The 24,135-nt window shown below is 40.3% G+C and overlaps 1 protein-coding gene across 1 annotated transcript; it reads right to left on the reverse strand.

Annotated features, from left to right (window-relative positions):
* Positions 1-10: 10 nt before the first annotated feature.
* Positions 11-1,071, reverse strand: LOC124244619 (olfactory receptor 13C7-like). Its single transcript, XM_046671256.1, is given in 2 exon segments — positions 11-930; positions 933-1,071. Coding segments are annotated over 2 exon segments (1,059 nt in total).
* Between the last annotated feature and the right edge of the window lie 23,064 nt (positions 1,072-24,135).

The following is a 24,135-nucleotide window of genomic DNA, read 5'->3' on the forward strand; positions in this document are numbered from 1 at the left end:
ATAATTAGATTTACCTGTGTAAACTTTGATGAAGTTGTCCCTTCATCTTATTCTCTGAGACTCTCAGATGAGAGCAACAAGGGAGCATAGAACCATTAGTACCTCTCCACCACCACTGGGTGAAGCATTTCCAAAATACCAGTTTCCTCACAGTGGCCTTCACATGCTTGTTCCTTAGGCTGTACACGATGGGACTGAGCATGGGGGTCACCACCCAGTAGAAGAGGGAAGTCAGCTTTTCTGAAGTATCTTCTTTGTCTGTCCCCAGCGGGTCCTTGGACTTGGGCTTCCCGTACGTGAAAAGGATGGTCCCATAGAAGACGACCACAACTGTGAGGTGGAAAGAGCAGGTGGAGAAGGCCTTTTTCCTTCCCTCAGCTGAGGGGATCCTCAGGATGGTAGCAATGATGAACACAAAAGAGAAAGAGATGAACACAACTAGGACCCCTAGGAAGATCACATTGGCCACCGCCATACTGATCACATTGATGGAGATGTCAGCACAGGCCAACTTCAGGACAGCCAGGATCTCACAGGTGAAGTGGTTGATGACGTTGTTCCCACAGAAGGGCAGCTTCATTGCAAGGGATGTTTGAACCATGGAAGCAGCACTTCCAGCTGCCCAGGAGCTGGCAGCCATGGGCACGTAGGCAGCCTTGTTCATGACCACGGGGTATCTAAGGGTATTGCAGATGGCCACATAGCGATCCAATGCCATCATGCCCACCAGCGCACATTCTGTGGCTCCCATGGCAAAAGAGAGAAACATTTGCATGGCACAGGCTGAGAAGGAGATGGTTTTCCCAGGGGTCAGGAAGCTGTTGAGAATGAGGGGGACCAAGGAGGTTGTGTAGCAGATGTCCAGGAAGGAGAGGTTTCCCAGACAGATGTATATGGACGTGTGCGTGTGGGAGTCCAGGGTGGTCACCGTATGAGGACCCCATTGCCCAGGAGGACCACCAGGTACATCAGCAGGATGAGCACAAGGAATGTTTTCTCCAGCATTGGGTGGTCTGAGAGGCCCAGGAGAATGAACCCCACCATGGAGGAGGTCTGATTGGACCCATCCATGGTGCATCTGCTCTGTCACCTGTGGGAACTCAGACAGCCAACTTCATGATTCTCTGATGCCTTATGTGGCAAGAAAGCCAGTGAGGAAACTCGCTTTGCTGAGCAAGTGGAGAACGGCTCTGGCAATCTGGGGGCTGTCTGTGTTGTTCTGAGTAAAATGCAGAGAATTCAATCAAAATCTACTTTGTCATGTTTGGCTGCCTGTAGAGATGTTTGAAACATCACCTGACTGGATTTGATTTTCCTAATCACGTTCAAGATAGACATCATACATTTACTTCGAGTTATACCACGTGTTGCTGATTCACTTTAATCAATTTTGTGAGCAGTGCTGTACTCCATTTGTATGTTTTCCCCCCTTTGGGGCATAGGACTACCGGAAATAACTAATCTTCTTCACCCTCAATTCCTGGCCATTCCCCTCTCCAAGCACTGTGGGATTCCACCTTCCTCCTCTTTACGATCCTCTCTGACAATCCACAGGCCCCTGGGCTGGTCATTCATTCACTCCTTCACTCACCTGCCAGTCTCCTCCAGAGCACTAAGCAAAGAACTGGCCTTGCTGGTCACTCGGTGCATGGGAATCACTCAATCCCTCTTCCTCTCTGGGCCTCCGTTTCCTAATACTCACTCTGGAATGGATTATTTTTGGAGGTCTTCCATCCTAGGGACTAACTGATCTCATGAATTTCTTGCTCTTGAACTTTGTGTCTCACCACTGAAAGGTCCGTTTCCCTTTCCTCCAAATTCTCCCCAGGCCAGAGTCAGAAGGGATGAAGCTGGAATGTGGCCGGGCCCACAGGAATTTACATATTCCTTTAAAAGTGCTCTCTTACATCTTTCATAAAAAAATCACCTCTCTGTGGTCTGGGAATAGTCCAGAGGCCGAAAGTAGCCAATCTGGTCTGAAAGTGGCGGCCAGCGGAGTTAGCACCTGAAACAGGTGAAAGCTAAGCTTTCTTGTCTTCGTTCTGTGTCTGGGTAAAATCCACAAAGGACTGTCTGTTGTACAGATGAAGCCATTTAAATCCCACCATGCCACTGGGGTTATTCCAGTCCCTGAAGGAATTTAAACTTTAGAAATTGAAGTGACAACATTTAGAAACTTTTTATACATCTGGGATTATGTCCCCAGGATCCAGTTATTCTGAGGTCCTTCCAGAAGCATCCCTCCCTTCCATCTCTTTGTACCATCTGCTGGCTATTGGAAAGCAGCCGAGAGGGAGAGTCGTCCCGGCCCGGCCAGAACTAACGCTAACCCCCGACCGGTGAGAACTCTCAGCAGAACCCACGATAGGCCCGGCCAAACGTGAAACCCACTGCTCAGGACGCGTGCCTGCAGCTCAGTACCCCTGGCCATTTCCAACCAGGACCTCAGGGTTAGAAAAAAGCAGGTGTCCTAGAAGGTCCCCTATTCTGTGTCCCATCAAATAGATTCTGAGCTCCTACCCTAGGCCAGGTCTTTAAAAGGCATTGGGAGAGTCATAAATGAATCTGGTCCTGCCTCCTGCCATGAGAGTTTCACAGGTTTAGCAGCCATGGGCTTGAAAAAGGACTGTTGATCACAGAAGTGATGTCCTGTTGTTTGAAGTCGTTCTTACGTGTGTGTGTTGAGTGCCCTGTATCTGTGCTTCTGTGAGAGCACGGCTGCTTTATCAGTGGGATCTGGTAACCTCTACTTCTGGGATCCAAACTGAGAGCTGTGACCGCCCAGGCAGCAGCCTGGCCGCTGTTTTCTGACACACTATGGTTTCTTAACCACATTCTAGCTTTCTCCTTCTCATTTAGTACTAATACTGGGGATGGTGGTTGGCGCATGTGTAGAGCCCTCATTCCACAGATATCTTTGGTGTACCAGAGGAGCTTGCCCAGTGCCAGGAACAAATACAAGACTCAGGCGATTCCTCCCACTTCCTCCACAAATGAAACATACTTGCCTTGCGCACTGGCTTCTAAAAATATTACGATCAAATATATGCCATATTTATGGTCATAAATCACTATGCCTCGCATTGATTTTTTTCTTTCTGTGAAATATACATACAAAACAGTGTAAAAAGTAAATGTGTAATATTTAAGGAAAAATAATAAAATATGGACAATGTACCCCCACAAGGTTGAGAAATCAGAATACTCCAGTACCTTAGAAGCACTTCATACTTCTCTCCCCAATTATAGTCCCTTTTTCCCTCTCTTCCAGAAATGCACATTATTCTGACTTTCATGGAAATCCTTTTAACCTAAGCAGAATCTTAACAATCCCCACCTCACTCCATGATTCCGGTCCTGTGGTGATTCTGTCAAACACTAACCTAGGTGCTGCTGTGAAGGGATTTTTCAATGTAATCAAAGTCTCCAGTCAGTTGACCTTAAGATTAGAAGATTATCCAGGTGGGCCTGACCCAATCAGGTTAGCCCTTTAAAAGCAGAGTTTTCTCAGGCTGGTAGCAGAAGGAGAAGTCAGATTCTAAGCATGGGAAGGATTCCATGGATGGAGGGTGCCACAAACAAGCATCAGAGAACTACCACAAGAAGCCTAGAACGACCCTTGCCAACAGCCAGCAAGGAAACTGGGACCATAGTCCGTCCTACCACCCCAGGGAACTGAATTCCCCCAACAAGCCGAATGAGCTTGGAAGTGGATTTTTTCTCAGAGCCAAGGCAACCCAGACTTCTCACTTACAGAACTGAAACTGGGTATTGTTTTAAGCCATTAATTTTGGGGTAGTTTGTAACATAGCAATAGAAAACAAAAATACATTCTATTGGTTTCCTTCACAGTTTTACCACCACCTATAAATGTATCAGTGTCCAATGCATTGCTCCATCTTGAAAAACTGAATAACAATTACAAACCTAGCTTTTCAAAGAAAGGGGAAATTTTCCATTATTTGGGGGAAGACATCTGAGAATATAAGCTGATGGTTTTAATAGCCTCTTCTGGGTCGGTCAGGCTGGGCTGTACCAGGTACCAGATATCTGGCAGAAATGCCATCAGAGAGAATGGGTTGCTTTATGTTTTCTGCTTCTAAGCTCTCACTGTGGCCCACTTCCCACTCTTGGGAACAGGCCAAAGCAGAATATTTATGTGGGGTGAAATGAGTGTCCTCAACCAACCCAAGCAGCAAGGCATGGAGAGAGAAGAGGGAATTTTCTCAATGCATGGTCAAGATAAGGCAAGTACAGGAAGGACTGTCAGAGACTCAAACCAATGTTCCAGCTTGAAGGCAGTCAGGCAGGAGTGGTTCTCTCTTCCTCAGCCTTGTTGTTTTCAGGCCTTCAGCTGATTGGAGGAGGCCCACCTGCATTAGGAAGCAATCTGCTTTACGAAGTCTACAGATTCAAATATTAATCTCATCTAGAAAGACTCTCACAGCCACACCCAGAATAATATTTGACTGAACATCTAGGCACATAATGGCCCAGTCAAGTTGACACACAACGTTAACCACCACAGTGGGGTGTGGAATTCTAGGAACTTACTGGAAATCACCTTCCTTCTGAATTTGAAGGTACTGCTGATGTGAAGGCAGCAGCCATTCTGATTCTTGATCCTTTAGTAAAGGGAAACCTCATTTAAAATGGAGTCAGGAGGCCAGAAGGGGGACCTCTCATGCAGTACCACTTGAGGTCGGTTACAGGAAAGATGGTCAATTACAGGAAAGGTTGTCCATTACAGACCCCAACAGTAAAAGATGTACATTGAATGCCCAACAAGAACATGGCCACCCCAGCAACTCAGCCAATGAGAAACCGTCACTACCCTGAACCCTTGTTTTCCACCAATGGATTTTTGTTCCAAACAACCCCTCCCAACTTCTTTGTTTTTCTCTACAAAATGATATTCATCTGCTTTGCTTGCTGGACTTGCCTATGGCTTTGCTGTAGCCTGCTTGTGCTGAATTGCAATTCTTTTCTGTTCCTGAATAAACCCACCTTTCTGGTTAAAAAACTGGCTGTTTTATTTTTTAAGTTAACATAATTTGGTGTCAGAGAAGTGGAATCCAAAGAGGACCCCCAGCAACTCTGAGAATGGTGAGCAAACTGGTATCAGTACCCACACACAGAGCCCATTGAGGGCACTGCTTTCTGGCTGACTCACAGTGTGAAGGTAAGTTTTATCCTGGGTTTGAGCTCCACTCTCCAGGTTTTATTCGGGATCTGTTTTATTAAGGCTTCATCCTTTCTTTATAAAGGCCTTTGTCCTTTCTGCAATACTTGTTTGGCCTTTGGTCCAATTCTTTCTGGAATCAGGCTGTTCCTGTTGGAACTGTGTGCTTTTTGGGATCAGGCTGTTCCTATCATGGGCTGGTATTTGGTCTGCAGGCTGTTAAGGAATTTTTCTTTTGCTTAAGAAACAAAACAAAACAAAACAAAAAACCTCTGAGAAATGGGATCCCAGTCATCTAAATGCTGTAAGGGTGTCCCCTGGCCAGTTTTATGTTTAAAAACTATGGTCCATCTTCTTACACATTTATAATTAAATGGACTGACTTAACCAAAACTAATTTAGATCACCTGCAGCTATTAGAGGGAACTTTTTAACTCCAAAAACTTACCTTTCTTAAAACTGAATTGGACAGCCATGGCTCTAAAATTGTCAAAACTGAATGGGATGCCTATTTTGAGGCTTCCAGTGTTAACAGGAGTCTAAAATTGCCTCTCTGCAAAGTACAATCTCTAAATTAACTGAGGCAAGCAAACAAAGAAAGACACAAAGACTTATGAGGCCTCTCTTCCCCCTCCCCCCCTAATTAAGAGCCCCACTTCTTGCACTGTCACTGGCGACTGCAAATTCTCTTGCCAGTGAATCAAGACTAATTTTCTTTTTGTTGTTGATGAAGACAAATTACCCAAAACTTACTGTGAGGACTTAGATTATGAGAATTTGCTAGACATTTTATAAAACTAAATCTGGATCTCAGCCCACCTCTGTAGTACACTCTTGGTTCCCTGCCTTTTTTTTTCTGTTCTGAGCCCTCCAATTTTATTGTGTACATTTGTTATCTATTTATGTTTGTCCTGTTCTAATATCTGTTTCTGTTTACTGAAGTTTCCTGGTAAATCATCCGTTCTGTTCAAAAAGAGGGAAAACACATGATTCGCACTGTTTTGGAACCGCTGTTGGAAAACAGGGTCCCTCACAGTTAAGGTGTTTTAGGGAGTCCAAAGGCAAGATAGGTTCCACCTGGTTTAGGACCAGGATCTTGTGCCTTTCTGAAAAAAAATAGGTAAACTTTTAAATAATTTGAAATTGTAATGGCCATTCTATGGAATCTTTGACTTAGATAAATTCACCTTAAAGGGCAACTTTAAAAGAGAGAAGCTAGGGATGGTGTCAAGATGGTGGCATAGATGGATTCTGAACTCACCTCTTTCAGTGGACACAATGAATTTACAACTACTCTCAGGACAATTACTCCCGAGAGAGAACCGAAAGCTGGATTAAAAGCACTCCGACGAAAAGGGAGAGTGCTGATTGAGGTGGAAGAGGCAGAAATTCCTTTCTGGAGAGGAAAAAGCCACCTTCTAGTCACAGCACTTGACAGCCAGGGGCAATCTTAAGGTATGAAGCATTCCCTGGAGGAGTGGGAGAGCTTTGCCACAATAAATAGCTTTTGGACTCAGCTCAACTGAGATGAGTGTCATAATATCTGGTTTTGTCAGCTATTAACTACAATGGGGAATATGCCAAGAAAAGCTATCAGACATAAGGGAAAAAAGTACACTCTTAAAGGGCCCGTGTGCAAATTCACATGTTTGGGAAAGCAACCTAAAATCACCAGAAAGAAAGGTACACAGCTCTTTGATGAAAAGAGACTCACTTGATAGGCTCTGGGTGCATCTTGGTGAGAAGTGAGAACTCTCCAGGGACTGAGACATTGGTGCCAGCCATTATTGTGACCAAGTACAGGTATGCTGACCCAGATGCTGGCAGACATCATTGGACTTCTTCCCTTGGCCTGTTAACCCAGGGTCTGCTCCACTCACTAGAGCACCAATTTAATCCAGCTCACTCAGGACAGGCAGCCCACCCTAGGGACAGGCCCCACACAACAGCAAGCCTTCAGGCTACTTGTGGGCCTGCAGAGGCTGGATGCCTAGAACCTCTGCAACTGAGTAAGTGGGTCTACCTTGGGAGGGCAGGGTGTGCACGAGGGGTGAGCCTGCACTGGTGGAGTGTGTGGGGCCTCTGCAGTGGACTGACTGGGTCCACTTAAGTGGGTTGGGGTGTGTACACAGGGCAGGACTGTGTTGACAGAGTGTGTGGCCCTATGGGCAGTGGAGGCTGATGGCTGCAGCAGACTTGTGCTTCTCAAACAGCCACATAGGGGAACAACTCCACCTTCCAAAGCCTGAAACAATTGGATGTCCCCATGCCTGGGGCCAGCCCTACTCATCTGAAATCCTGAGAGAACTGATAACAGCCTTGCAGGCCAGAGGCCTAAAGCAATTGTAAGCCCCTAAGCCTAGCAACCAGCCATGTGGAGGGCCTACTCACTTAACAGAAAAACTGCAACAAGAATGTGCTACTAGACCTTGCAGCCAACTGTCCTGGGGCTCCCCATACCCCATAAAGTGACTGAAGGGACCACAGCAGCTGCATGCAGCTGAGCATTACAACCAGCTGGCCAGGGGGACATCCTAGCTTCCCTGTGCACCTGCAGCAAGTGCAACCCTGCCACAACAGAAGAACACATGTAGCCCAGACAGGGGATGCTCCTGGAACATTTGGAACTGGTGATGAGAGGGAAGCACACGGCTGAGACTCATAAGGACACCTCTCCAAGATCAGGAGATGTAGCTGACCTATGGAATCCATAGACATAAGCACAGAGTAAGAGGCAAAATGAGGAGACAAAGGAATACATTCCAAGTAAGTAGACAAGATAAAACTCCAGCAAAAGAACTAATGAAACAGAAATAAACAATATACATGACAGAGTTCAAACAAATAGTCGTAAGGATGCTCACTGATCTTGAGAGAAGAATGGATGAACTCAGTGAGAACTTCAACAAAGAATTGGAAAATACAAAAAGGAACCAATCAGAAATGAAGAATACAATATTGGAAATGAAAAATTCACTAGAGGGAAGCCATAGCAGAGTGGACACAGAAGAATGGATCTGTGAGCTAGACAAAAGACTAGAGGAAATCACCCAGCAGAGCAGATAAAATAAAAAAGAATCAAAAAGAATGAGGACACTCTAAGGGACCTCTGGGACAACATCAAGCACACTAACATCTGTGTTATAGGTGTCCCAGAAAGGAGAAGAGAGAGATAAAAGGGCAGAGCATCTATTTGAAGAAATAATCGCTGAAAGCTTGACTAACCTAAGGAAGGAAACAGACATGCAAGTACAGGAAACACAGAGAACACCAAACAAGATGAACCCAAAGAGGCCCACACCAAGACACATTATAATTAAAATGTCAACAGCTAAAGATAGAGAGAATCCTAAAAGAGACAAGAGAAAGGCAACAAGTTACACACAAAGGAAATCCCATAAGGTTATCAGCTGACTTCTCAGCAGAAACTTTATAGGACAGAAGAAAGTGGCATGTTATATTTAAAGTGCTGAAAGGAAAAAATCTACAGCCAAGAATATTCTACCTGGCAAGTTTATCTTTCAGAATGGAAGGAGAGATAAAGGGCTTCCCAGACAAGCAAAAACTAAACTAGTTTGTCACCAAGAAACCAGATTACAAGAAATGCTAAAGGGACTTATTTAAGTGTAAAAGAGAAGGCTGCAAATAGGAATAAGAAAATCATTTTAAAAAGTACAATAAAATCACTGGTAAAGGCAAATATAAAATAAAGGTAGCAGATCAATCACCTATGAAGGTCAAAAGACAAAAGTACTAAAAAAGATCATAGACCACAATCAAATGGGATTCACACCAGGGACACAGGGATGGTTCAACATCTGCAAATCAATGTGGAACATCACATTAACAAAATGAGGAACAAAAACCAGGTGATAATCTCCATGACGCAGAGAAAGCATTTGACAAGATCCAACACTCATTCATGATAAACACTGTCAATAAAATGGGCATAGAAGGAAAGTGTCTCAACATGATAAAGGCCATTTATGACAAACCCACAGCCAACATCATACTCAGTGGGGAAAACCTGAAAGTCATCCCTCTGAGAACAGGAACAAGACAAGTGTGCCCACCTCTCACCACTCTTATTCAACATAGTTATAGAGGTTTTGGGCAGAACTATTAGGCAAGAAAAAGAAATAAAAGGAATACAAATAGGCACTCAAGAAGTTACACTCTCGCTCTTTGAAGATGACATGATTTTATATATAGAATACCCTAAAGAATCCATTGGAAAACTATTAGAAATAATCAAAAACTACAGCAAAGTTTCAGGGTACAAAGTCAACTTACAACAAACACTAGCATTTCTATACTCTGATAATGAAATAACAGAACAAGAAGTCAAAAACACAATCCCATTTACAATCGAAACAAAAAGAATAAAACATCTGGGAATAAATTTAACCAAGGAAGTGAAACACTTATACAAAGAAAACTATAAGACATTTCTGAAAGACATCAATAATGACATAAAGAAGTGGAAAGACATTCCATGCACATGGATTGGAAGAATAAACATAGTTAAGATATCTGTACTCCCTAAAGCAATCTACAGATTCAATGCTATCCCAATCAGAATCCCAATGGTATTCTTCACAGAAATAGAACAAAGAATCTTAAAATTCATATGTGGGAACAAAAGACCCTGAATAGCCAAAGCAATCTTGAGAAACAGAACAAAGCAGGTGGCATTGTAATCCCTGACTTCAAAACATATTACAAAGCTGCAGTAATCAAAACAGCATGGAGTACAAGAACAGACACACAGATCAATGGAACAGAATTGAAAACTCGGAAATAAAACCACACATCTCTGGACAGCTAATCTTTGACAAAGAAGCCAAGAACATACAATGGAGAAAGGAAAGCCTCTTCAATAAGTGATACTGGGAAAACTGGACAGACACATGCAAAAGAATGAAAGTTGACCATTATCTTTCCCCATGCACAAAAATAGACTCAAAATGGACCAAAGACTTGAAGGTCAGACCTGAAACCATAAAATTTCTGGAAGAGAATATAGGCAGTACACTCTTTGACATCAGACTTAAAAGGATCTATTCGAATACCATGTCTATTCAGACGAGGGAAACAAAAGAAAAAATAAACAAGTGGGACTTCATTAGACTAAAGAGCTTCTGGAAGGCAAAGGAAAACAAGATCAAAATGAAAAAAGAACCCAACAACTGGGAGAAAATATTTGCAAGTCATATATCTGATAAGGGGTTAATCTCCATAATATATAAAGAACTCACACAAATTAACTACAGAAAAACAAACAACCCAATAAAAAGTGGGCAGAAGATATAAACAGACATTTTTCCAAAGAAGATATACAGATGGCCAATAGGCACACAAAAAGATGCTAACATCACTAATCGTCAGGGAAATGGAAATCAAAATTACACTTAGATATCATCTTATGCCCATTAGAGTGGTTATAATCACCAAGACAAAAAACAACTAATGTTGGAGAGGCTGTGCAGAAAAGGGAACCCTCATCCATTGCTGGTGGGAATGCAAACTGGTGCAGCCACTGTGGAAAACAGTATGGAGATTTCTAAAAAAATTAAAAATAGAAATACGATATGACTCAGCTATCTCACTACTGGGTATTTACCCAAAGAACTTGAAATAAACAATTCAAAGAGACTTATGCACCTCTATGTTCATTGCAGCATTATTCACAATAGCCAAGACATGGAAACAACACAAGTGCTGATCGACTGATGATTGGATAAAGAAGATGCGGTATATATGTACAATGGAATACTACTCAGCCATAAAAAGATGAAATTATCCCATTCACAACCACATGGGTGGACCTTGAGGGGATCATGTTAAGCAAAATGAGCTAGACAGAGAAAGACAAACACCATATGATTTCACTCATATGTGGAATATAAACAAACTTATGGACAAAGAGAACAAATTAGTGATTACTGGGGGAAAGAAGGTGGAGGGTGGACACAAGGGGTGAAGGGGCATGCTTATATGGTGTATGATAAATAATATACAACTAAAATCTCACTATGTTATAATCTATTATGACCACAATTTTTAAAAAAGACAAAAGTACTGAAATAATCTATTTCCATGATAAGATGGTAACAGATACACATGGACAAAAAAAGAGGTTAGATATGATATCAAAACCATAAAAAGAGGGAGAAGGGAAGTAAAAGAGTAAAGCTTTTAGCAAGAGATTAAACTAAAGGTAAAGATCAACTTAGTATAGACTGCTATATACGTAGGTTATTACATATGAACCTCATGGTAATCATAAACCAGAAACCTATAATAAATACACAAAAAATTAAAAGAAAGAAACCCAAACACAATACCAGAGAAAACCATCAAACCACAAGGGAAAAGAGCAAGAGAAGAAGAAAGGAACACAGAAGAACCACTAAAACACCCAGGGAAAAAAGTAACAAAATGGCAATAAGTACATTCATATCAATAGCTACTTTAAATGTCAACAGACAATCAAAAAGCATAGGGTGGCCGACTGGATAAAAAAAAAAAAGACCCGTATGTATGCTGCATACAAGAGGCACACTTCAGCCCTAAAGACACTCACAAATGGAAAGTGAAGGGATGGAAAAAGAAAAGAAAGCCAGGGTAACAATACTTATATCAGACAAAATGGACTTTAAAACAAACACTATAACAAGAGACAAAGATGGGCACTACACAATGATAAAGGGAACAATCCAACAAGAGATACAACACTTGCAAATATCTATGCACGCAACATAGGAGCACCTAAATATATAAAGCAATTATTAACAGACATAAAAGGAGAAATAGACAGTAACACAATAATAGTAGGGGACTTTAACATTCCACTTACACACATTTACATCATCCAAATAGAAAATCAATAAGGAAACATTGGCCTTAAATGACACATTAGACTAGTTGGACTTAGTAGGTATGTATAGAACATTCCATCCCCAACCAAGAGGGAAGTTTATAGTAATACAGGCCTACCTCAACAAACAAGAAAAATCCCAAATAAACAATCTAATAGTGCACTAAAGGAACTAGAAAAGGCACAAAATCAGTAGAAGGAAGGAAATAATAAAAGTCAGAGCAGAAGTAAATGAAATAGAGACTAAAAAAAGAATAGAAATAATCAATGAAACTAAGAGCTATTCTTTAAAAAGATAAACAAAAATACAAGCCTTTAGCTAGACTCATCAAGAAAAAAAGAGAGAAGTCTCAAATAAATGAAATCAGAAATGAAAGAGGAGAAATTACAATGGACACCTCAGAAATACAAAAGATTAAAAAGAATACTGTGAAAAGCTATATGCCAAAAAATTGGATAATATAGAAAAAATGGTTAACTTCTTAGAGTTATACAACCTTCCAAAACTGAGTCAAGAAGAAGCAGAAAATTTGAGTAGATTAATCACCAGTGAGGAGATTGAAACAGTCAGTAATCAAAACCTCCCCAAAAATAAAAGTCCAGGATCAGACAGTTTCCCTCGTGAATTCTACTAAACATTCAAAGAAGAATTAATACCTATCCTTCTCAAACTCTTCCAAAAAATTGAAGAGGAGGGCCAGCTTCCTAACTCCTTCTAGAAGGTCAACATTACCCTGATTCCAAAACCAGACAAGGACAACACAGAAAAAGAAAATTACAGGCCAATATCACTGATGAACATTGATGCAGATGTCCTTAACAAAATCGAATACAACAATACATTAAAAAGATTATACACCATGATCAAGTGGGATTTATTCCAGGGATGCAGGGATGGTTCAACATCCACAAATCCATCAATGTGATACACCACATTAACACAATGAGGAATAAAAATCACATGATCATCTCAACAGATGCAGAGAAAGCATTTGACAAGATACAGCATCAATTTATGATAAAAACCCTGAATATAATGGTTATAGAAGGAAAGTACTTCAAAATAATAAAGGCCATATGTGACAAACCCACAGCTAATATCATTCTCAATGGAGAAAAACTGAAAGCTATCCCTCTAAGAACAGGAACCAGACAAGGATGCCCACTGTCACCACTCTTATTTAACACAGTATTGGAAGTCCTAGCTAGAGCAATCAGGAAAGAAAAAGATATAAAAGGGATCCAAATTGGAAAGGAAGAAGTGAAACTGTCACTATTTGCAGATGACATAATTTTATAAATAGAAAACCCTAAACAATCCATAGGAAAACTTTTAGAAATAGTAAATGAATACGGCCGAGTTGCAGGATACAAAATCAACATATAAAAATCAGTTGCATTTCTATACACTAACAACAAAGTAGCAGAAAGAGAAATTAAGAACAGAATCCCATTAACAATTGCAACAAAAAGAATAAAATACCTCAAAATAAACTTAAACAAAGAGGTGAAAGACCTGTACACTGAAAACTATAGAACAGTATTGAAAGATGAAGACACAAAGAAATGGAAAGATATACCATGCTCTTGGAATGGAAGAATTAATGTAGTTAAAATGTCCATATTCCCGAAAGCAATCTAAAGATTCAATGCAATCCCTATCAAAGTTCCAACGACATTTTTTCACAGAAAAAGAACAAGGAATCCCAAAATTTATATGGAACAACAAAAGACCCCAAATAGCCAAAGGAATCCTGAGAAAAAAGAACAAAGCTGGAGGTATCAAGCTCCCTGACTTGAAAATATACTGCAAACCTATAGTAATCAAAACAGCATGGTACTGGCACAAAAACAGACACACAGACCAATGGAACAGAATCAAGAGCCCAGAAATAAACCCACACATCTATGGACAATTAATTTTCAACAAGGGAGCCAAGAACATACAATGGAGAAACGAAAGTCTCTTCAATAAATGGTGTTGGGAAAACTGGACAGCCACATGCAAAAGAATGAAAGTAGACCATTATCTTACACCATGCACAAAAATTAACTCAAAATGGATTAAAGACTTGAATGTAAAACCTGAAACCATGAAACTTCTAGAAGAAAACGTAGACAGTACACTGTTTGACATAAGTCTTAGCAGCACATTTTCAAGTACTATGTCTGACTGGGCAAGGGAAACAAAAGAAAAAATAAACAAATAGGGCTACATCAAACTAAAATCCTTCTGCACAGCAAAGGAAATCATCAACAAAACAAAAAGACAACCTACCAACTGAGAGAAGACATTTGCAAGCTCTATCTCTGATAAGGGGTTAATATCCAAAATATGTAAAGAACTCATATGTCTCAACGACAAGAGACTAACAATCCAATTAAAAAATGGGCATAAGCAGCGAGAGAAAGATAATCTGTGTATGACTCCACTCATATGAGGAATTTAAAATTATGGACTAAGAACAGTTTAGTGGATACCAGGGAAAAGGTGGGGTGGGGGGGTGGGCACAAAGGGTGAAGTGGTGCACCTACAACATGACTGACAAACATTAATGTACAATTGAAATTTCACGAGATTGTAACCTATCAGTAACTCAATAAAAAAAATGGGCATAAGATCTGAAGAGACATTTTTCCAATGAAGATATACAGATGGCCAACAGGCACATAAAAAAATGTTCAACATCACTAATTATCAGGGAAATACAAATCCAAACTACAATGAGATATCACCTCATGCCCATCAGAATGGTTATAATTAACAAGACAAGAAATAATAAGTGTTAGAGAGGATATGGAGAAAAGGGCACTCTCATACACTGCTGGTGTGAAGGCAAACTTGTGCAGCCACTATGGAAAACAGTATGGAGATTCCTCAAAAAATTAAGAATAGAACTATCATATGATCCAACTACGTAACTGCTGGGTATTTATCCAAAGAATATGAAAATATGAATGCATAAAGATACATGCACCCCTATGTTCATTGCAGCATTATTCACAATAGCCAAGACTTGGAAGCAACCTAGGTGCCCATCAAGGGATAAATGGATAAAGAAGATGTGGTAAATATACACAATGGAATACTACTCAGCGATAAACAAGGATGAAATCTGGCTACCTGTGATGATGTGGATGGACCTTGAGGGTATTATGGTAAGCAAGATAAGTCAGAGATAGAAAGTCAAATACCATATGCTCTCACTCATAAACAGAAGATAAAAACAACAACAAACTGGGGGCTAGCCCTGTTGTGTAGTGGTTAAGTTCACACTCTCCACTTTGGTGGCCCAGGGTTCACTAGTTTGGATCCTGGGCATGGACCTACACACCATGCTGCGGCAGCACCCCACATAGAAGAACTAGAAGGACTTACAACTAGGATATACAACTATGTGCTGGAAGAAAAAAAAAAGAGGAAGATTGGCAACAGATGTTAGCTCAGGGCCAATCTTCCACACCAAAAAGCATACCATATAAAAAAACTACAGCAAACACACACATAGAGACAGATAGTCGATAGCTGGTCACCAGAGGGGAAGGGGACAGGGAGGAGGGTGGAAGGGGTGATTAAGCACACGTGTGTGGTGGTGGGTGGTAATTAGTCTTTGGGTGGTGAACATGATGTAATCTACACAGAAACTGAAATATAATGATGCACACCAGAAATTTATATAATATTGTAAACCAATGTTACCACAATAAAAAAAAAAAAGTAAAAGAGAGAAACTCAAACCTCTCAGAGACCTTAGAATGCATTCTTTGGTTGGTATACAGAGGTTTCCAAAAGACAAAATGACTCCAAAAAGACAGCTAAGAGGATCCTTACAGAAAAAAAAAAAAAACAAAAAACGTGGACCATTTGAGCAGATAATCTTAACTTAGTCAATCTGCCAGAAATATAGTTTAGATCCAACTATTCTTTTGGAATTTTGTACAAGGCTATAAGATCTCTGTGTCTATCTGTATGTTATGTGTGTCCATGTATGTATGTGATAGTTTTCTACCTCTGGACAGTATTTTCAAAATTAATATAAAAAGAGCACTGCACTATTTAATTGTCAAAAAAAGCTAAGTGCTTATATAAATGAAACTTTCAGAAATATAATAGAAACTCACTCAAATGTTTTTCAGATTCACGGGATCTGGGAAAATATTTGGAAGTAAAGTCAGTTTAACTTTGTTGGTTTAACTAATACAGATATGTCTTTTGAATTATCAACATTAAGTGTAATAATACTTTTATGCTACCTGAGTTTGCTGAAAATCAGATAAGCTCATGTTATCTCTGTAAAAAAAATTGTGAGCAAAAAATGACTTGATACGGTTAAATTTTCATAAGAAATCTAAACATAATTGTTGAAAATAAGTAAATTAAGTGGATGTAAATGGGATAAAAGTTTATAAGTGAACCTTTTAAATAGCTTCCCCAAATCTTTTTAGGCAACCTAAAACCTTAAAGCTTTGCTAAGTTAAATTAAATAACGGGAAATCATTGAATGTCTAAATCATTTCCAAATAAGTTTATCCACTTTGGCTTCCTTTACAAAGCAACTAAAGATATTTGGATCTATTGACAAATATGCTTTGTGTCACATTGGAAAATTTACTATGAAGGAAATATATTTTTAGGAATTGTAAGGGAAACATCTCTGTATGCAAGGTAAATAAGATATGTGTTTTTGGTTAGAAAAATATATGAGGCATGGAGATACATTTTTGTGGAAGACAAAAAAGAAAATTGTAGAATATTTGTGAAACAGGAATCTTTGATAAGAAATTTTATATGTGATCAAGCTGAATAAGATTAAATAAAATTGCTGTAAGGGTTTTAAGATAAGCCTTAATATCAATACTGTGCTTATGTAAATCTGGAACTTAATTTTCTTTCATCTGCTAAGAATACAAAGCTTACTTAGACTATTGGTCTGATCCTGATAAGAGATTGTGAAAGGTTTTTTCTTACCTTTTTGTGTTTTAGCAAAATTTTTTCCTATGATTTATGTAGAAAGCTGAGTCTTTTCTATTAAGAAGAGCTAAGGTTTTGGCAGCTATATAACCTTCTATATTTGTCTTTGAAATCTTTTTATCACTTTGGTTAAATAATTAAGCATTGTTTCATAATTTTCTGTGATCCTATTTCATCAAATGTCTAAAACTTTTTCATATTTTTGACAAGCTTCCCCCAAATCAAATTCTAAATAAAATCTTTTGACCTGAAAGAAACTTTGGGAATTTCCAGAGGGCCCTTGGGACTTTGCAAAGGATTTTGTTCTCTGTTATAAAAAGGAAGATGTTAAACTAATGTTTATTTGATATGTCAAATTATATGGGAAGCATTGTCAAGTAAATGACAATAAACCTTCTTAGATCATATTGCATGGGTGAATATTATTAAAATAAATGTCCTAGAGATTGTATGAAAATTCCTAAAACTCTGATATGTTCTGGCATCTTGTTACCAGTCATAATTTTAAAATATATGTCACAGAAATGACCAAATTTACTTGTCAATTATGTTATAATGAACCTTCATCAGGTCTTTAACCATTGCTATTTTTAAATTTTTTGTTATTTACACACAGTTATTGTTTTACTCTGGTGCTTTTGCAAATAGGTTTTATCTTCAAAGAAATTCATGGAAAAAATCCTAACAAATACTTTAAAATGCAGGTGTATGATAACTTTAAGACCATCACACTGAACTGGATTTAAAGGACCACCTTTTCTCCTCTCCTTTGAGAAAATGTATCTTTACAACAAGGGTTGAAACATTTATCTTTTTCTCCCTCCTTGGTCCCTCCAGAATTTGGAAACTCTTAAGTATTCCTTTCAAGATGATATACGTATTTGCATAAATTCAGTGTGAATCTGTTCTCCTTACAATAGGAAACAATTGGAAATGTTTGCTATATTAACAAGACTTTGGCTGGAATGTCATACTCAAGAGAGAGATACATAGACTCGGATATTTACTATGATTATCTGTGACAAAAATGGGATAATCGGGCTGGCCCCATGGCAGAATGGTTAAAGCTCTGCTTGCTCTACTTCAGAAGCCTTGGTTCATGGGTTTGGATCCTGGGCTGCAGACCTACTCCACTCATTGGCCATGCTGTGGAGGCATCCTACACACAAAGTAGGGCAAGAGTGGCACAGATTTTAGCTCAGGGCTAATCTTCCTCAGGCAAAAAAAAAAAAGAGGAAGATTGGCAATGGATGTTAGCTCAGGGCAAATCTTCTTTACCAAAAAAAAAAAGGGGGGGGGCGATAATCATGGAGGGAAAAAGTGTTTGTACCTTTTTAGATATTAAATTTTAGTCCTATTGATTATCCTTAAGGTTTTGTTATACACCTGTAAGCTAGACTGGATCCTAAGTTCGTCTAGCTTCCTTAAATGTCTGGCTATGTCTCTTCAAACTAATGTTTCCAATTTTCTTATTGCCCTTGAATCTCTTAGAAAGGGACTATACCAGGTCCTCCTCACTACCCAGATGGCAGCCAATCTTCAGGGATTTGAAGCTTGGGTGCACATATCAGCACTAAAGAAGGCTCCACCTGACATCTGGTTCTGAACAAATGCTGGAGACTTCCAGGCCAAGCTGACTGGGAGGAGAGGCAGCCGACATCTGAGGTGGACAGCTTTCCCAGGGTGACTGAACCAGGCCTCTGTGCCTTTTTCTAGCTGTTGCTTCTTCTCTCTTTCTTGCGTAGGGGCAATGCCCTTGTCCACATTCCCCAGGCCCCTGCAAAGGGGAAACCCTCTTCTTTTGATTATGGCCTTTCAGAAACAGCCTCATCATGATCCCATGACAAATTAATCTTTTCATTTTTTTTTCTGGAGGGTTAGAAGATTCCAAATTCACAGAAATTTTTCTTTCATCTGGACTATTAACTCACTCTAGATTCTTATCAAAATTCATGGTCTCTGGACTTACAACCTTACAGACTATATTATTGGATGAGGTTTACTTCCAACAATACTTCTGAGATAACGATACTGTTTAAATATGTTTTTAAAGTTTTACTATTTTTTCAGAGAGTTCATCAGCTATTGCTTCACGTTTATTCCTGCACTGTCTTCATGCTCTCAGTTTGAGTGTACTTTACTTTTAATTCTGTCTTGTATAATTATTTTTAAGTCACCTGCCAAACCTTTGATGCTAACTTACCTCTTTGAGATGATCTCCAACACTTATGATCTTGATAAAATATGGACTTTAGATGAGAAGTTCCTGAGAATCCCTCATACGTCTCCTTGTTACATGAAAGTGACCTCCGCAGGTCTCCAACCTGTGCACTTTCCTCTGACGTGGGACACAACATCCAGGAAAGGTCCTTCCTGGCATTGAGGGACAAAATGCCACTGAATCCCGAAAAACCTGACTCTTGATCATTGATGCTTTTGAAGAGAGCATGTGAAAATGAGTAAAGGGAAACCTCATTTAAAACGGAGTCAGTAGGCCAGAAGGGGAAGTGCTCATGCAGTACCACGTGAGGTCAATTACAGGAAAGATTGCCAATTACAGACTCCAAAAGAAGTTCTCAACAGGAAGGATGTCAGTTACAGACCCCAACAGGAAAAGATGTACACTGAACCCCCAACAAGAACCCAACTACCCTATCAAATCCGCTAATGAGAAACTGTCAGCACCCTGAACTCTCACTTTCCATCACTGGACTTTTGTTCCAGACAACCCCTCCACAGGTCTTCCTTTTTCTCTGTAAAATAACGTTCCTCTCCTTGGTTTGTTGGACTTGCCTATGGCTTTTGCTATACCCTGCTTGTCCTAAATTGCAATTCTTTGCTGTTCCTGAATAAACTCATTTTACTGGTAAAAAAACTGCCTAGCTGGTTTTTGTTTTTTTAGATTAACAATAGTTTTTTTTCTCCCTCGAAGGATACAGTACCCATGCTCCCAACTGTGCTCATTGTCCTTCAGTTCAGAGAGCTTTGATTTATCCCTTCTGGAGGATAAACTTTTGTTTTTTGGGGCTTCTTATTCTCCCCAAAGCGCCCCGGTACATAGTTGTATATTCTAGTTGCAGGTCCTTCTGTTTGTGGCATGTGGGACACTGCCTCAGCATGGCCTGAAGAGTGGTGCCATGTCCACACCCAGGAACCAAACTGGTGAAACCCTGGGCCACTGAAGTGGAGTGCGCAAACTTAATCACTTGGCCACGGGGCCAGCCCTAGAATAAACTTTTTGTTGAGGTAGGTAACAGAAAGTTGACCAATGTCATGGAATGAGGGAGGGGGTGTAGGGTCCCTATTTCTTATACATTTTTTACCTAATCCTAATCCTTCTTACTTTGGCAGTGCCTCCTTCACCCCTGGTCCTGGTATAGTGAGTTCCTATGTGCTGGAGATATGGTTGTTGTTCAGCTCTCTTAGTCTCTGGCTTAGGATTTGGCTCTGTCTGACCTGCTATGGAAATTGCCACTAGTCCATCCAACTTGCAGCCTTAAAAATATCATCATTCTGATGTCTCCCTTCTTCTCCTTAATTTAAAAAACATTAAATAAAACAAAAAAGCTTTACTGTAGATTTCATGAGTTTCAGGAGGCAGCAAAATTAGATGCATATGTTCAGTCCTCATTTATGCCTCAGTCCTGATTTCGTGCAGTTTCTAATATCCATATTATTTTCTTATTTATTTTAGTCATTGTTTCTTGTCTGTTTCCCTCCTGCTATAATGTCAGTTTCACAGAGGCAGGAGTTTTTCACCCGTTGTTCACAGATGGGTCCTAAGTACAAAAACTGGACCTGGCTCACAGAGGCCACTCAATAAATAGTTGCTGAATTAATGAACAAATGAATTTGTGACCTACCTTTGTTTTCTTCTTTGCCCCATGTTGGCTCTTCCTTTTTGTATTTTATTTTATCTTCATCCCATCTTTTTTATTTCTATTTTTGTAAACATTTTATAATGTGCATAACATATTGGTACAGTAGAACGTCTATATACTTCCTAAATAAATAAACATGTAGTGTAAATTGTAAAGAAATGTGATTTTAAATCCTGGGAGACCACTGACCCCCAGATACCTAGCTTCTGGCTATGATTCCAGCCTTCCAAATACTCAACAAATCTCCCTTTTCTAAGTGGCTCAAACACTGAAACCATCTATCTTGCAGGGTTGCAGAATTCAGGACTTCTGGCCCCGTTCAGAGGAGATCTGTCAGCTTCCTTTTTGTCTGTATCATATGTCCTTTTTTGCCAGAAGCCACCCATGGCAAACAGGGGCTGGGGACTGCCCTCATTGAGGTTTTAGAAAGTCACTCCTGGGCTGCAAGATGCCTTGAGATTCCAGATTGGAGTCTCTCTCTCCCCAGTTGGGTTTCTCCTGCAACTCTTCCCTGGCCTGTCACCCCCCAGTACTCCACTTGTGGGCTTGGATCTCCTGTGGAAAGCTCAGAAACAAGCAGAAGAGGAGGAGGGCCCCTACCATTGCCTCAGACGTTATGACTGGCCCCAATATTTCCAGGCACATGAGAGTCAGGACACGCATCACCAGGACTGACTCACTTCTACTCTTTACAGGAACTATGCCCACAGTAGCTCTTGACATCTTGTTATGTTGGTGTAACTTTAAGCCCTCTCCAAACTTTTCTGGAATGAGGAGATAGTACATGAAAGAAGGAGATGCAGGTATGAAATCAATAAGGTTGAGTAAAAATTCTGTAGATCTTACTCTGATTTGTACATATGGATGTATACATCATCCATCCATCCATACAACTGAAATATAGGAAACATATATATTTCCTAGCTCTTTTGACTGAAAAGGCCTTGAAACTATAATAAACTCAGTAGCACCCCTAGCACCCAAATTGTGGTTTCTAAATAACTATTCTCCACTACAGGAAACAAAAGCTTCTTAGAAAAAATGGTTGTTTCCAGGTCTGGAGAGGAACTGTTGAGCCTGAAACATCTGGACATACCAGGAAGCAAGGAAGCCATCAAAGATACTAGGGTCATGTCAAAAAACCTCAGGAGCCATGTACGCTAAAGCAAAAACTTTCAAGTTTCATCACCAATTTACAGGCAAGACAGGGACAGACGTCACAGGACTGTAGTCAGTAAAATGCAGACTGTGGCAAACTCCACAGTTCCCCACAGTGGGAAACTGTTCCTTACCAAAAAAGTCAATTAAGAGAGATAGGGGTGGACAGAACTATAGGTTAAAAGAGACTAATCATAGTGTATAGTCATTTGGATTTTGGTTCAAATAAACACACTGAAATAGTTAAAGCATTTATAAGACATTTGGGGAAATACAAATGCTGGATAATTGATGATATTAAGGAATTACTATTGAGTTTTAGGTATGATAATGGTAACTTATTTGTATATTACCAAAGTAGTAATCATTTTTAGAGATAACTACTGAAGTGATTAAGGATGAAATGTTATGATCATCTGGGATTTGTTTCAAAATAATCCAGGAGAGGGAGAAATAATCCATGGGGGTATCAATGAACAAGATTGGCCACGAGTAGATCATCATTGGATCTGGGAGATGAATGTCTAAGAATCTATTTTATTATTTTCTCTACTTTTCCACAGGTTTAAATTTTCCCATTAAATAAAGTGAAAAGGATTGCTCCAAGTCTTAGCTCACGTATTGCACCCTGTATTTCTGTTTTCACGAGTATAGTTCTCTTTGTGCATTTGATTGTCATCTCTCTCTGTAGACCAGCTTTCTCTCTCTTCCAAGATACATGGTCACATCAACCCTGGCTTTATGTGGTCTCTCAGTTCAAGAGCCCTATGCCAACTAACAAGGGTCTCTATATCCAAATTCCAAATTCCTTGGAGAGAAAATATGATCAGCCCAGTTTGGGTCAAGTGTCCAATTATCTGTGGCCAGGAGAAGGGGCCTGACTCTCCTCTAATCAGGTGCTAAAGGAGGAGACATTCTGCCTCTGGCAGGGTTTTCTAACCAACATGCCACAGACTCCAGACATGCCAAGCTCGGAATCCCCCTGGGGCCACTAAGCAGGACATGTATGACCTAAGCTCCCAGGTGAAGTGCCTTCAGCCATGAGTAGACTCATCCACTTACCACAGGCTGCCAAACAAATCCCATTATTTTCTCTGAGTTCCCTGGCAAGAAAAAGATTGGGAAACACTGAACTAGGGAGGTGGCAGGCCAATTTCATAGAAATTATCTACAATAGAAAGCAAAGTTCAAGGTTATAACCATGGTAAGTACAGGAGCTGGAATCCAACCACGATCTGGTTCCAAAGCTTCTGTTGCTAACACTGCACTATGCTGCCTCACCCGACGATCTCCATGATTCTTGCTAAGTATTGCCAGCGCCCATAGAACTCTCTGAAAAGAGAACACACGTGCTACTTGAGCATTGGAGTTTGCATGGTGTTACAGTTTGGGTTTGCTGGGAAGCGGAGTCTGAGATGGGGGCGCAGGAGGTTTATTAGGACGTGCTCTTGGGATCAACACTGATGGAGGGGAGGATAAGGAAGTAGGATTGGGCAGAGGGGGAAATTGGGCTGTGATGCAGTCTCAACAAAGGCCTGTCAGCCCCATGGGGAACTCTGGCCCTGGGACGGCCCTTCAGAGCTGTCCTGAGTTGTGGCAAGACATTTATGTCCCTCCATCAATCAGTCATTGGATCTGGGGTGTCCCAAAGAAGTGGGCATGACCTTGGGTGAGTCAGCTGTCTTCAGCTCAGAACCCTCTTTAGCTAACTCCCGAAGACGTCTGACAGCTGGACGCCGTCTGCCAGTAGCACCTTCAGCAGCTGGAGGAACACGTCCTTCAGTCCTACGGAAGGATCTGGGAGGGGAACCAGGCACAGTCCTCTAAGTCAAAACTAGTAAAATGAAGTATGTGTAAGAGAAATTTTGTTCTGCAAGTATGTTTCATTTTTAAGTCAATTCTTAACTTACAAATGGTTGGAATTTATCCCAAGTTGATGCCGTCCTCTCTATAGTGAGATAAGAGGGTGTAGATGGGCTCTGTGCTCAACAGGAAAAGGTGAATTCACACCAGCGTGGGACAGATAATACCGGGTTTGGAAAAGTGAAACAGGAACACGTCC

The sequence above is a fragment of the Equus quagga genome, chromosome 1, assembly GCF_021613505.1.
Source record: "Equus quagga isolate Etosha38 chromosome 1, UCLA_HA_Equagga_1.0, whole genome shotgun sequence".
Classification (NCBI taxonomy): Eukaryota; Metazoa; Chordata; class Mammalia; order Perissodactyla; family Equidae; genus Equus; species Equus quagga.